General features: G+C 32.5%; 1 protein-coding gene across 1 annotated transcript in view; it reads right to left on the bottom strand.

Annotated features, from left to right (window-relative positions):
- Positions 1-12199, bottom strand: part of LOC106686651 (rho GTPase-activating protein 190) — a gene marked incomplete at its 3' end in the record, with an annotated part of 90885 nt that overhangs the window by 2716 nt on the left and 75970 nt on the right. The window contains 3 exon segments of the mRNA XM_067046594.1: positions 1122-1233; positions 4084-4236; positions 6677-6792. Coding sequence (XP_066902695.1) covers positions 1122-1233; positions 4084-4236; positions 6677-6792 — 381 coding nt within the window.

A 12199-nucleotide genomic window follows, 5' to 3' on the forward strand; every position in this document is an offset into this window, starting at 1 on the left:
GGAACAAAAATAAAGGCCATACTAGAACAGGGGAGAGCAATATCAACTGACTCGTGGCAACTGTTTCTGTTTAAAGGCATGTATAAGAAATTAGATACCCACTACGACACTTTTAATACGACATGGGACAATATTCTTGCCCTGGTGTGTGACAAAGGATTAATAATAGATTAATTTATTTTTCTTTTTAATAATATCTATAGGGAGCATTTTGGTTTATTTCAATTAATTTTATTTTTCTTTAATTTCTTTTGTTAATTTATATAACCTATAGAGATACATCTTTTATTTAGGCAAATATGTTGCTATTTGGGATTTATTTTTGTTAATTAATTAAATAAAGATTTATTTAATACTATTTTTTTTTAAATTTAATAGTGGCCGGTAGTATTGGTAAGTTCACTTTTGAGCCCCCACTGCCGCCACACATAATATTTATTTATATATTACAAAAACATGGGAACAGATCAGAGCAAACAATAGCTACAAACACTAGAATTTAAAAAAATGGTGGTATAGATTGTAATAACCTAAATTTTATCTATTATTATTATTATTATAAAATGATCATTAAAATAACCTATAAATTATTATTCAATCTCATTTCTTCCAGACATTTTCAATGAAAAAAGAGTAAAAACAGCACTAATTTTGTCTAAAAGGCAATAAATGTAAATAATAAATTTTTTCATAAAATCTACATCTCTGGATCAGAAGTTATGTATGACTCAGTCTAATAGAAAAATATAGTTTATAAAATATTTTAATTTTTTTTTATTGCATCAAAGAGGATATTTCCTCTTTGATACACAATATCATTATCACATATATAAATGATCAAGTGTAAGTGAATATGAAGGAGATGGTAAGAGCTGCAGTTGAGATAGATATGTAGGAGAGGAGAGGAGGTAGTTGAGAACTACTTTTTGTTTCTTCTTGGCAGCAGTCCTGACCATCTCCTTCATAATTTTATTATCAGTTTAGTGAAGTTTATATTCTTTAAAATGGTAGATTTCTCCCACAATATGTTAAATTATATTAATATTCAAACAAAAATTACAAAAGAATACCATTATAATATTCCAAAAGTCAATAATGCTCTCATATTTTCTGGAAATTACCTTCATTTCTGATGAAAATTCATCAGCTAAACCACTGGTTCCTAATATGACGAGATTTAATTGGCTACTACTACTATTTAAATGCCAGTAAACTCCTTGGTTCCAAGAACTTCTAGAAAAAAAAATACAATAATAAAATAAGTTATAACAATGATAACTCTTTGGAAAGAAACATTACATTAATTATCAATTAACTAAAACAATGAAAGGAGATAATTGATGCATATTGCTATTTTATCGCCACTTAATTGATTGGCAAATAATGGCCTTTATCTAAGATGCTTTTCTAGTAGTTTGAACCATGCTCAAAATCCATACTCTTTAAGTCTTAGCTGTACGATTTCTGACCTGAGATGAATATTACTCACCATTTGAAGTCTGTACTGAACCTAAAGTGCAGTTAAATGGTGATCTATTGTTCCTGAGAACAATAGTGATCAAACTCAGACAAAGCAGTTTTTCTAACAGAGTTGGAAGTTCTGTGAAATTTCCAGATTTCTTAATCTCATAGATTTAGTGGTAAATTTTGATAAGTTATAGAAAAACCTGATAAATTTTCATATTTTATTTAAGATTGGTAACAAAATATAATTTTTCTAGAGATCACTATTTGGGATTTGTTTCACCACCATAGCGAGGTATTTTATCTTCTATTACAAAATATTATAATCTATAAAAATCTTTTTAATCATCATAACTTCACATAACATTTTTCTTAATTATGAGAGATAGTTGGATGATAAATGAGGAGAAGATGGTTGGGGGTGCGGTCAATGAAACACAAATAAGTATGACTAACTTATTTTAATGTGCCGACGTTTCGGCTAGAGTTTCTAGCCTTCTTCAGGGCTAAAAACAAAACAAGATAACAACCACAGTAAGTATAGAAAAATAAAAAATATAAAAGAAAGTATAAACAAAATAATTTTACACATACAATGAATAGTTTTACAAAATAGAATTAATAAAATTAAGTGATGAGAGAAGCGGGAAATAAAATGTAGACATAGGTAATTGAAAAAGCGGGTACAATAACTTACTTAAGGAAATGAAATAAAATTAAAGTTATATAATGCAAAGAAGTATGAACATATTAGTTATTATTAATTTAAAATTTAAATATGAAAAGAAAATGAAAATTGAGAGGAAGAAAATATATGTAACAATAATAGATGATAAAGAGGCAAATTATAAGTATAGTGTACAAAACTTATAACGCGGGCAAGGAAAATGGATAAAGTGGAGAAAATAAGGGGAAAGAGTAAAATAAGATAAAAGTAAAATAAGAGTAAAATAAAGAAAGGGGAAAGAAAACAAAAAAGAATAATGAAAACCAACCTGTTCGCTGAAAGGCCTAATGGTCGCAGTGCAAAAGTGGTCAAACTTAGAACTAAAAAAAAAAAATATTTTTCTTAGGAAAAATATTTTCCCCCTATCACTTTTTCATTAAAATCTCTGGGGCAGCATGAAGGAGTTTCAGAAATTTAATTTTAAGGCAGATGTTTCTTAACAGTTTTTGATCCTTTAGAAATCAGATTTATGTTTTGGCCTTATCATTATTACTTGGCTGAGACCATTGGTACATTCCATCTCATGCTGCCTGAATATCTGAGCCAAGCTTTGTAGGTGTCTAGGGTAAGTAGGTAAAGCCATGTTTACTTGCACAAGTTTTCCCCATTCTTCATCCAATTTCCATTGTTTGAGTTGGCAATATTTATTTAATTTATTTGTTAATAGTAAATTATTAAGGATATTTCTTAATTGCGTTATTACCAAGATATATTAGTAAATCGTTATTTACTCAATGGAGGTCAAAAATGTGTATTTTAAAGTCTCTTCCGCCAAGATCTTGTTGCTGGAAGTTAGTAGACGAGCATTTAATACTTTATAGTCTATATAGTTGTAAATTATAAAGAATTTGTGCAAATTTCACTTTTAGAAGGATTCTCAGTAAGCACAAATGGTCACCAAACTATCAACAGGGGATGGAGATTTGTAAATTGTGAATTAATGAACTTTAAACATCAACCAAACTAAAACTACAAAAACCAATGCATTTTTAACTTAAAATTGTCAATATATCACATTCTATATACTAATTTCAACAGTGGGTGACTTATTGACTTTGGCCACTGTTGCTCTTATTGGTAGATCCATTTCCATGCCCATCCAAAAGGAGGTAAGAATATTCAAGTGAGAACAAACTGAATTTGAGTTTTGTCATTCTTAGACACAATTGCATCAGATGCCTCATGCCGGTGACCACATATTTCAACATGTACCCCTGCTCAATAGATATGTATATTATATTTAATTTTATTTGTTAATAAATAGTTAATTTGATATTTCTAAGTGCTTTAAATTTTGGTCATGTAAATATTGTTTAAATATAGCTAATACCTTGTTTATAACTCTCTAAGGTCAAGTTTAATCAAAATCTGTTTATCATCTATTTATGAAAGTCATTTATCTAACTTTTTCACCAAATTATAATTCAGTTTTTGTTGTGTGTAGTAATAATTTTATTTTATTTGTTATGTATCTCATAAAAGTATCCTGGAAATATAAAAATCATTTATTATTGTCTAGATTCAATATTACTAAAATATAATCACAAATGTTAATTTTGTGTGTCTGCCCGTGTGTGCGTGTGTAGGAGCATGTGTGCCAAATGTCAATTGTTTAACTGTCATTTATGGGGTCCCTGTTTATACTCCCACCTAATAGCCCTGATGAAGACCAACAACATAGGTTGAACCATCAACAGAAAACAAATATATAAATAAATTACTATTTTTTCTTCCTTCTTAACCATAGACCTGACCATCTCCTTAAAATTCCAGATTTTTCTAACTATTCCACATGTAATGTGACTCCCCAACAATTTTATAAAGATATAACTGATTTTAAGTTTTAATAAAACTACCTTTAACAAATTAAAAAGGTACAAATAATCAATTACCTTTGCACTTTATTAGATAATATACGTTCAATAAGTGCATCCATGCAATTAGGAAAAGCTGGACAATGCTCTCTAATAGGGCAATGGACAAAACCAAGATGTTGAAATAGCATTAGTTTTCTGTCTTGGTCCAGCCTATCAAGAGCTTTGTACCTATAAAAAAAGAAAGATATACATTAACTTATTTATAACAATATGATATAAAATTGGAAATTTTTAAATATGTTTCATTTTCATTAAGGTTACAGTTGAATTTATAAACTTCATGAAAAAATTATGGTTTTAGAGTGTTTCGTAAATGCCACAAATTGAATTGAATAAACTTCAGTGGCAGCAACAAAAAAAGTGCATTAAACATGCCTTTAGAAAAACAAAACACAATACTAGTCTGATAGCCAATTTATTACAAGAGCAAAAATTGATAACAACAATAATGGATTTATATACGAGCGTTTGTTTCTATTTTTGGTAGGTTAACTGAGGGTTAGCCAATGTGTATAAAAATTATAAAATTAAAATTATTTAAAGACAAAAATAAACAAAGGTGAGTAATAGACTTTAACTAAAATTTAAAAAAAATATAAAATGTATGTTAAAAAATTGCCTCAGTGGGTAACTGATCAATTGTCTCACTGGTAGGCATGATCTACCACTTCAATGCACCACTGCACAGTCAAAGCTTGCAACTAGAATAAAACATTTAACCAGTATATAACCAATTTATTTTAAAAATTACTACTAGAAAAAATTATTACTTAAAAAAATTCTTTAGAAGTAAAAGAGGAACTTAAGTCATTGTATATAGAAAAAGAAAATGTCCTTGTTGGTTTTGATGTGACGTCTCTTTTCATACGTGTTCCTTTAACTTTGGCTTATGACATTATAGATAAAGAATGGGACAACATTATAAATCATACTGCTATATAGAATAAACTTATCTATGTGGAAGGGATAAAACTAATATGCAATAATGGGAATTTTACATATGATGATAGGCTCTTTTGCCAACTGAATGCATTACCAATGAGTAGGGTTTTTACCATAGTTTTCAATGGAATAGCAATGAATAAACTACTTAGAAGAGTATGCAATTTAATAAATTCAAAATGAAAATTAACAATTAAATATGTAGGCAATATTTTAATGATATTAAATAAAAGTCATATGGATAAGGTTCTAGATACATCCAATAGTTTTCATAGTAATCTGCATATTGGGAAATGGAGCAGAATAACTGCATTTAGTTTTTAGATGTTATAACAATAAAATGTGATGATCAGTTAAAATTCAGATTGATCAGGAAAGATGAATGTAGTAACCGGATTTTAAACCACTTGCCATACCATCCTTTTAATCAAAAACTAAACATTATATGTAACCTGATGAGAAAAGCCATAAAATTAACAGATAAAGATTATTTTAATGATATTTAAAATATTAAGGATTTTCAAAGAACGAGTATTTAAAATTCTGCACATAAATCTATATCCTGGTACATTAATCACCTCCACATGGTACAAGGTTTTAGATAACTTGAACCTGAAACCCCCAATAACCAATTGTCTAATTTCCCAGATATAAATCTTATACTTATATATAACATCTCTCTAAAGGCCTTAAGACAACTTTTAATGAATATGATATAGATGAAATAAAAATTTCATATAAGACCTCAAACAAACTTGACCGAATTTTCATTCCAAAGATAAAATAGAGGCAACCCTCAGTATAAATTTAATTTATAAAATTCATTTCCTGCACTGTCCAAATTTCTATATCCGTATGAAAACCTAATACCTTGAAAATAGGATGTATCAATATCAAAATTCTTGCTCTGAATATAATGCAGAAATAAAAATAAAGGATAAAAAGAAGCAAAAACTGCCCTAGCAAAACATTACCTTGAATTTAACATAAAGTTGATTTTGAAAACCCACATATTTTACATAAAGGACAGAACAAAAATTAAAATACCAGAAGGCACAATGTATTTCAGAAAATTCAGATGGTATTATACATTTTTAAACTGATTCCAAAGACCTCAATAATTTCTTTTCCGAAATAATAAGTACTTGTGTTTTTAGGTTGGCGTTTCTTTATTAGCTGACATTGATGAGCACTAACTTCTTCTTTTTTTTTTTAATGAATTTGATATAAAACAAAATGCAAAACCATAATAAAATAAAATGACAATATTGTTTAGTTGAAGACTAATAACAGATTTATCACTGGACAACTGAAGCTGAAGTTTGAGCAGTTAAGGTACTAGCCTATGCAAAAAGCCTTTTGTTAATCAGGAATAGGAGAGTAGCTGTCCAAATGGGAGATAAATGGAGGATCCTCATTTGAGGATGCTTTGCCTTGGTTGTAGTACAGTTTAACAATAACAATAATTATAATAATAATAGTCTTTTTATGTACTCAGTTTAAAAATACAATTATGTTTTGAACATTGAAATAAACATGAGACATGAAAATTAAGATCTGAACTAAAAAAAGTAAATAAAAAAACAGTACAATAATTAAATAGTTTGTATCAGAGATAATGCGTAAGGATCAAATGTAAACAATTACTGGTAGTAAAAGAACAAACCTGGAATCATCTTTAAGAGCATCTGTAATTTCCTTTATATCATCTTGTGTAATTGTACCAGTAGGAGCTATGCTCCTGAAGTGGTAGAATAAATCAGCATTTTCTAGCAGTAATTCCTAAAAAATAAACCACAATTAAAAAAAAATAATAACTCTATGATAGTAACCTTCTACGAGGGTAGTCTGAAAAGTTTCTGATCTAACAAAAATATAAGACATTTTTTCTGAATCTTTTTTTTTTATTTTTCAACATAGTCTCCTTGTAACTCCACATTCTTATCATAGCGATGCTCCCATCTCCGTAATCTGTCCAAAAAATAATTGTTCACGAAGGTGATTACCTCTTCATTTGACGAAAATCTCTGTCCTCCGAACACAAGAATGAAATGAAAGAAGAAAAAAAATCACAGAAATATTTGGTGACGATAATCAAATGAGCATAAAATTATTCACTCTTAATTATGTTTACTATATGGCTGTAGGTATGAGAGATACATTTTTTATCAATTTTGTGTTTAACCAGAAGAGGTTCAAGGTGTATGTAAATGAATTTTGAGATGAGACTCTTTTGGTAGTGAGGAAGTGGCTAAAATAGTGGTATGGTCAAAATCAACAATGTGAAGTGAAAGTTTACAATAAAACAGTAAATATGAAAATTAATAAAAACAATGGATAAAAAAATATAGTATAAGAACAATAAAATATAAGTATATAGGTAAAATGTAAAGATAAGAATGCAAAAATTATAAAATAAGTAATAAAGTATTGAAAGGACAAAAAAAGAAAGTAATGATGGAGTGATAACAAACAGGTGAAAGAAAAAAAATAATAGAAATATTTGGATATGATAAAATAAGCATGAACTTATTGACTCTTAGTTACATATAATATATAAGTATACGTGGATTGTTTGTAAACTGGTAAGAAGGAGTTACGGCCTGAATCAGCTGTTACATCAATGTCAGCTGACTGAGAGGATCAGCTGATCGAATGTATGTATAGATGTACCAAACCCAATAAAACCAGTATTTTACAGCAGTCCAAGCTTGTCAGATCTTATTCCTTTTTCTCTTTTTTTTAATTTTGCTTTCGCCAATACTTAAGTAGTGCCGAAAACTGGGAGCTTTAGGTACCGGAGTAATTTTTTTTTATTGTCTCCTTTCATTTTTTTTTTTAATATGGCCAGTAACGGAATCCTGAGAGTAGCAGTTCTGAACCTGGAGGGTCTGCACCAAAACAACCTACCTGCAGCTGCAGTGAACCCAATTTTAGTTGCAGTGAAACCACCTCCAGTAGAGATGCAGCCACTACCAGAAGTATCTTCAGAGTAAGCTCATGGCACAACACTAGAATGGATTACGGAAGACAGTGCCAGACCTAGAAAAATTCACGAACGACAAAAGTCGTCCCCCTCTTATATATGTTTCCTCTTTTTAACTGTTGTTAAATACCCATGACACTATCATCTTCCGGTACTTCGTTATTCAGTAATTCGTTCGTTCGTATATATTTTTAACTCTTCCAATAACCATTTGTTGTCACCCTCTCACACGCTTTCTTCCTCTAAATATTTTCTACTTTTATTTTTTTATTTTTACCCTCTCATAATGCTTTCTCTTAAAAAACACTTAGTCATTCTTGTAACGGATTTTTTAATTCAGAGTTTGGCCGTCATTGGCGCAGTATCGATTAGGCATTTGATTTTCAAGCTAACAGGTTCATTTTATTCTTTTTTTTTTTCTTTCCCCTTTCTTTATTTTACCACCCCTTCTTTTCTCCACTTTCATCCATTTTCCTTACCCACGTTATAAGTTATCTTCACTATATTATTATTGGTGTTTTCAAAAAAATTTTTTTTTCTATTCATTTCTTATGGTATACTTTACTTATATTTTGCCTCTTTATCAATTATTATTGTTACATATATTTTCTTCCTTTCAATTTTCTTTTTCTTTCCATATTTCAATTTTTAAATTATTAATAACTAATATGTTCATACTTCTTTGCATTATATAACTTCATTTTTATTTCATTTCCTTAATTATGTTATTTTACCCACTTTTTCAATTACCTATGTATACATTTTATTTCCCGCTTCTCTCATCACTTCATTTTATTAATTCTATTTTGTAAAATTATTCATTTTATGTTATTCTGTTTATACTTTATTTTTTATTTTCTATACTTACTGTGATTGTTATCTTGTTCTGTTCTTAGCCCTGAAGAAGGCTAGAAACTCTAGCCGAAACGTTGGCACAATAAAATAGGTTACACCAACTTATTTGTGTTTCTCTTTGACTGCACCCCCAACCATCTTCTCCTCGTACGTCATCCACGGTCAACTATCTCTCATAATTATGTACAAATGTCATTTTCAGCAGAAGAATGTGGACGCTCGGGTTGGGACAATCAATCAGGCCTAAGACTTGAGACAAAGCCTTAGGAGGGAATATGAAGATATATTTTTTTAAAGAAAGGGCCATGCTCGGGAGGAACGGGAAGACAGTCCTTGAGATCTTACTAAAACAAGACAAAGTGACATAAGTGAAAGAGAGGAGATACCTGCAGGCTTTACTTCACCATATTCAAGAAGAGCTTGAAAGTTAATAATTATTGACAGTGTTTCCCTGTACAATAATCCGTTGAGGGTAGTGAAAAAAGAAGAGCACACCATTTGAAACCAACGAAAAGTATAGGGTGGTAATAGATTACAAGAAGCTGAATGAGGATACCATAAATGAAGTATCTGATCCCCAAATTTGACGACATTTTGGACAGCCTGAGTGGAGCTACGGTATTCAGCACTTTAGACTTGAAGGGCGGATATCATCAAATCAAAATGTACCCTAAGGATCAATATAAGACAACATTCATATTCAAGAGGGCCCATTACGAATTTGCAAGGATGCTGTTTGGCCTCAAAAATGCTTCTATAACCTTGATGGATGAGTTCTTGAGGGAAATTGACGAATCAGTATGTCAGATTTATATGGATGATCTTCTAGTGTTCAGTAAGAATGAAGACGAACACAAGCAATATTTACACAACGTATTCCAGAGAATCAGGCAATCTGGGCTCAAATATTGGGGGAGAAATTATCACTGGAACAGGAACAAATAAATTTTTTGGGTCACACGATTTCCAGGGAAGGAGTTACACCCAACGCAGAAAAAGTTGCAGCTATACGGAAGATGACAGGACCTAGGGATGTGAAGGGAGTTCGGAGGTTGCTGGGAACATTAAACTATTTTATTACCGGAGATTAGTAGCTTGCGTTCCCAGACTTCACTCGGCAACTCAATATCACAAAAGACGCGAGTGAGTACACTTTGAGAGTGGTGTTGTCTCAGGAGGGTGAAGGGGGAGATCGTCCAGTGGCGTACGCCAGTAGACACCAAACAGAGATAGAGACCAGAAACAGTGGGCTGGAAGGAGAGCTTTTAGGAATAGTGTGGGATGTTGACCAATTTAGACCCTATGTGTTTCACAGAAATTTTAGGGTACACACTGGCCACAGACCTATGCAGTGGATGGGAAAGTTGAAGGAGTCTTTGGCTAGGTTTATGCAATGGAGGGAGCTCCTCGCACATTATAATAAGGAAATAATAAATAAACCAGAAAAAGAAAATGTAGTAGCCCATTGATTGTCTCGAGCAAGTACAGTAAATGCAGTAGAAGAGGAGACCAGAGAACAATCTAGGCAATTCCCTTGGAAATGGACACAGGGAGAGGAAGAAGAACAGAATGTGGCGGAGGAAGGCAATAGGGAGAAATCTTTGTCTAACGAGAGCTCGGAGGAAGGAAGACCAGTAGATATAGAGGAACTGGAGGACATTATAAACCACAAGAGGCAGCAGATTGTATGGAAGATGAGGACCACTGGATTGTTCAAAGTTGAGTGTAGCAAGTATGGGAGGAGCAAAAATCACGATTTGGTCATAGCCAGGTGTGAAGGACGACCAGATTTGTAGAGTACTGAATGATGGTTCAGAGCCTGGAGAAACTCATCACCTTTACGTGGGCAATGCCATCGTCTGAGAGAAGATCAGGCAGCTATGGCATAGCGAACAACTAGGGATGGATCCGTTCCAAGCAGATGGTGGAAACCCTTAAGGAAGACGAACAAAAAAAAGAAGGGACCATACATATCACCAGGGCAAAATAAATCACCACGGAATCTTGGAAACCTGTACGCGTTAAAGAGAAAGTACTTTAGGGGGGCCCCGAAGAAGACTATCACAGAGGTTGTAGTAATTGTGAAGTTTGTCTACGCACAAAATATGACAGAAAACCACCAAAAGGGAGACCAAAGAAAACACATACCGCAGATGCACAACTCAACAATCTGCAGGTCGATACTTTTACATGGAGATGATATAAATGGATAACCATGATGAAATGAAGGACCTCAACCTGAAATGGCACCTCAACACACCAGGACACCCAAAGAGTAGAAAAGGCAAAGAGCGGCTTTATGCCATGCTGAATGACTATTTTCCCTAATATCAGATTGACAAGAGAATAGAACCGGATGTAGCAATGCCTAAGGCGATAGCGGCATATAATCATTTGGTACACACCATTATGGGATCTTCTTCTTCTTTTGCTTCTCCCTATAGTGCCTAATCAGCGTAGGGAAGTGTTCAGCCACCGGCTCCAACATTCTCTATCAGCAGCTAGGTTCCTGGCCTGATGAAGATCCTTCCCTCTTGCTCATCCTTGGTTGTCCACGAGGCCTTCTGTTATATGGTATATACTCCATCGTCTTTAGGGGTCCCTATGTTCCTCCATTCTAATGACGTGGCCCAACCATTTCAACTGCCGTGTCTGCAGAATCTCCTTCACTGATGCAATCCTCAGTCCCTGGGGTATCCTCTCATTTCGGACACAATCTCTCCTCATCTTCCCCACCATTCTTCGCAGAAACTTAATTTCTGCAGCAGTGATTCTACTCTCCTGCCGGTCCATCAATACCCAGCTATCAGCTCCATACAAGAGTATCGGCAAGTATACACACTTGTAGATATGGAGCTTGACATTCCTACCTACCTCTCGCTTCCCTATTACAGTATTGTAGATCTGGCAATAGACTGAATTATGGGGTCTTCACCATTTGAAACCCCTTTGGGCTTCGAGGACATCTATAGGTTTTAATAGGGGCACGGCAGTGGACGATGAATCCAAGAAGATTATATCATTAAAGGAAGAAAGCACTCTTTGTTTGGATCACTGGTGGATTGGACACTGGCATCCTTGAAGCTAGAATAGGACCAAGCCTTTGTCTTCTGTCAGTAGTAGCATCTTTAGTAACAATCATACATCAAAGAAGATTATATAATTGGTAAGTCTTGCTCAACATAGAATCTAAGTATATTTGTAAAAGTAGCCTTTAATTTAGTTTAATGTCATTGTGTTCTGATTATCTAGAAAACCTGCCCTGATATTAAGAGTCCATAGTATAATATATCTGTAACCCCAGTGAATATGTGGTTAAGTCAAAATTCCTTACTTTTCAGGGGACAA

Source organism: Halyomorpha halys, unplaced genomic scaffold (assembly GCF_000696795.3).
Source record: "Halyomorpha halys isolate HHAL.00 unplaced genomic scaffold, Hhal_1.1 Scaffold855.1, whole genome shotgun sequence".
NCBI lineage: Eukaryota > Metazoa > Arthropoda > Insecta > Hemiptera > Pentatomidae > Halyomorpha > Halyomorpha halys.